Consider the following 4,222-nt stretch of genomic DNA (forward strand, 5'->3'; position numbering starts at 1 on the left):
GTCCATTGGTCTGAGGGTGGTAGGGAGAAGTAAGTTTTCACTCAATTTGTAGTATATGACATAGAGCTTGCCAAAACTTGGAGATGAACTGTGAACCTCGGTCAGATAAAAGAGTCTTTGGAATTCCATGTAGTTTGAACACATGTTTCACTAGTAATTCCGCTGTTTCCTTAGATGAAGGTAGTCTGCGAATAGAAATGAAATGTGCCATCTTTGTCAGATGGTCCACTGACACTAGAATGGTAGTAAATCCTTTGGAAGGTGGTAATTCTACTATAAAGTCTAAGGACACAACTTCCCATGGAACTTTGGGTATTGGTAGACTGCAAAGTAGACCAGATGGTTTTGTAGTGTCAATTTTGGACCTTGCACAGATGTCACATGAGGAAACAAATTTTTGTACAGACGTCTTCATATCAGGCCACCAAAATTGCCTGGTGAGCAAATTGAATGTCTTAGTCATACCCATATGTCCTGCCATAGGTACGTCATGTGATAATTCCAAGATCTTGGTACGCATACCAGGAGGTATGTAGAGTTTGTCGTTAAAGTAGAGGAAGCCTTCTGCATCAGCACTTAGTTGTGGTGGTGGTGAATCCAGTCCTATACTGTGCAGAATCTCTTCCTTCAAGGAACGAACAACACCAATAATACGGTCATGGGGTATTATAGGAAGTGAAGGGATTTCGGCGCAGTTATCTTCGGTTAGCCGTTTTTTCTTCGGTTGTTTTTGTCTGCAGGCGTGTAGGTCACTAGGAAGTTGAATCTTAGGAAGAATAATGACCAACGTACCTGCCGGTGGGAAAGGGTCTTGTTAGTCTGAAGGTATTGGAGATTTTTATGATCTGTATATATGAGTATTGGCAATCGAGTACCTTCAAGTAAATGTCGCCAAATTTTCTAGTGCCAGTTTTATGGCAAGCAACTCTTTTTCACCCACTGGGTAATTCACCTCTGGACTACTTAGTGATTTAGAGAAAAAAGCAACTGGGTGGAGTGGTGAAGTATTTGTTGGTCGTTGGGAAAGAACTGCTCCTACAGCCATATTTGACGCATCTACCTCCAGAATATATTGGAGGGATGGGTCTGGATGGCGTAGTATGGGAGCAGAAGTGAAGCTTGATTTTAACAAGCGGAAAGCTTTATTTGCTTCTTCAGACCATTTGAATGGTTTCTTTATACTTGTAAGTTGTGTGAGCGGTCTCACAATAGAAGAGAAGTTCTTGATGAACTTCCTATAGAAGTTTGAAAATCCAAGGAATCGTTGTAATGCCTTACGAGTTGTTGGTACAGGCCAATCCAGTATACACGATATTTTGCTCATATCCATCTTAATACCATTCTTACATATGATGTATCCTAGGAATAGTACTTCTTCCTTATGAAATAGGCATTTTTTCAATTTTACGTATAAATTGTGTGCGAGTAATCTGGAAAGCACAAGTCTTACATGTCTTACATGTTCGGACAAGGACTGAGAATAAATGAGTATATCATCCAGATATACCACAACATAAACATCAACTAATGGCCGGAATACACGATAAGAATATCGCCCGATCATTCGACCACCGACTTTTGAAAAAGTATTTGTCGGTCGAAAACATTGCCAACATACACGGCCCGAATATCGCCCGACCGGTGCCCGCCGACTATCGAAACAGCTTTCGTTGGTCGAAAACGTTGCCAACATCAACGATCCAAAAAAAACCATTATGGCCGGAATACACGATAAGAATATCGCCCGATTATTCGACCACCGACTTTTGAAAAAGTATTTGTCGGTCGAAAACGTTGCCAACATACACGGCCCGAATATCGCCCGACCGGTGCCCGCCGACTATCGAAACAGCGTTCGTCGGTCGAAAACGTTGCCAACATCAACGATCCAAAAAAAAACGTTACATACCAATCAATTAGATACGTAATCCGCACGTTGCACGTTAAAGCGGAAGTGATGTAATGTGCGTGTGACCTTTTTAGAGACACGCACTTCCTCCTAGCACCAAGAGCCAAGCACTTCCTCCGAGCACCAACGACTGCCTAGCACGAACGAGCGTGGGACCAACGTTAAAAGGCATAATTTAATATAGCCGTGTGTATATATACATATATATCTCTATATCACACACGTGCGTTCGTCGGTTAGTGTTCGTGTTCACGAACGGGCGATATAGAATATGGATAAGGCCCAGAATAAGAAAATTTACATCAGTGCACTTGGTGTTTTAGCCATCCATAAACACCAAAAAAAGAGCACAAGGAAGCAAAGAATTTGGACAAAGAAATGGCTGCAGAACCGGGATCAATATTCTCATATTGACTTGATTAGAGAGCTAAAGGAGAACAATCCCGATGACTACAGGAACTACCTCAGGATGTCTGATGCTTGTTTCCAAAATTTATTATCTGTAATTGGTCCCCATATCAGGAAACAAGACACAGTTATGAGGGACTCCATCACTGCTGAGCAGAGACTTATTGCCACTCTGAGGTTCCTAGCCACTGGAAGAAGCCTACAGGACCTCAAATACAGTACCGGTATATCCTCCCAATCACTAGGAAGGATTATTCCTGAAACCTGCAGTGCAATCATCAGGGTCCTGCAAAAGGATTACATAAAGGTAATACACATTTATGATATTAACCTACTGTCAAACCCTCTACATATCTTCTGTATTAATTTCTCATCTATTCTCCATGCTATACCTGTTTGCTACTTATTATCTAGTTCATTTCATATGTAGAATGATAAATATGAATGTCTAGTTGATTATAAAATCAATTAATTGTCTAGCAATATAATACAACTATTTATGTTCATTAATACCTAGATTCCAGGAACATCAGAGGAGTGGATGAAAATTGCAACCGAATTTTCAGAAAAGTGGAATTTCCCAAATTGTGGCGGAGCAATTGACGGAAAACATATCAGGATTGCACCCCCTGCTCAATCCGGATCGTTCTACTATAATTATAAAGGGTTTTTCAGCATTATCCTTCTTGGTGTTGTGAATGCCAATTACGAATTTATATTTGTAGATGTTGGTAAGAATGGTAGGAACTCCGATGGAGGGGTTATAGAAGAAACTGAGTTCTACCGCCGTCTAAAAAATGGAACCCTAAATTTGCCGTCAACGCAGGAAACGCTCGAAAATTTAAACTTTGTATTTCTTGCTGATGACGCTTTCGCCCTGGGAGATCATCTTTTGAAGCCATTCCCTTTCCGGAGTCTCACTAAAGAGCAAAGAATTTTCAACTATCGACTCTCAAGGGCACGTCGTGTAGTTGAGAATGCTTTTGGAATAATGGCGAATCGATTCCGCATATTCCTGACAACAATCAATTTGTCAGTTGAAAAAATTGATCAAGTTGTGCTTTGCTGTTGCATCCTCCACAATTTCCTTAGGCGTAATGCATCAAAATATTTATCATCTGGAGCACATACAGGAGCAGATCACGAAAGATGTGAACCAATGCCAAGTTCATCTGTGCAAACCGATTTACGTGATACTGCAGACACCTTTACATCAATTGGACATTCACACCCCAGGTTAGCAACACATGCAGCAAGGCAAAACCGAGTGGATTATATGAACTACTTTGTTGGAAGTGGCGCTGTGGAGTGGCAGGGTGACATATAGTTTTTTCGAACGGTTTAAACAATTTCTGCATCATGAAAAAATCTTGATAAAATGCTACACCGATTTGTTTATGTCAGTTATTCCATTAGAAATTAAACGTTACCTATTGGTGTTCATTATTTTGCGTCTGGTTATTTAATTAATGTTAATGACATGTTCTGTACATACCACTATAGGTTCATATCATCTTATTGAATGTAGCAAGACTCAAAACGGGTTAAACAGGAAAATATTCAGCACAAACACCACATATCAGCTGTAAATTTTTTTTATTAACATAAAAAAAGAAACTGTACAAACAATCCTTTATATAAAGTATATTTGAAATAAACCAACCTTCATCAAGTATATGTGGAAAAAACATGATGTCAACAGACCAGCAGGTAATGAACACATTAGACAGACAACTTACAGGTTAGTGTAATTATAATCTGAACCCCATGCAGATGTTTCTGATGTCGGATAAGACCATGGAGCATTTTGTTTTTGATGGATTGGTGGAGTACCCTGATGGTTCTGATATGGTGCCGGTGGTGTAGTATGATGATGAGGAGTATGAGGAGTAGGCATCATATGCG

At 40.1% G+C, this 4,222-nt stretch overlaps 1 protein-coding gene across 1 annotated transcript; it reads left to right on the forward strand.

The window, feature by feature from the left end:
- Positions 1-2,180: 2,180 nt before the first annotated feature.
- On the forward strand, positions 2,181-3,644 carry LOC309548230 (putative nuclease HARBI1; the record flags this gene model as incomplete). Its single annotated transcript, XM_082248182.1, has 2 exons — positions 2,181-2,624; positions 2,835-3,644. 2 exons carry the CDS (start codon positions 2,181-2,183, stop codon positions 3,642-3,644), a joined length of 1,254 nt encoding a protein of 417 aa, XP_082104308.1.
- Between the last annotated feature and the right edge of the window lie 578 nt (positions 3,645-4,222).

This window comes from Pelophylax lessonae (genome assembly GCF_965119305.1).
Source record: "Pelophylax lessonae genome assembly, chromosome: 1".
NCBI classification, from domain to species: domain Eukaryota; kingdom Metazoa; phylum Chordata; class Amphibia; order Anura; family Ranidae; genus Pelophylax; species Pelophylax lessonae.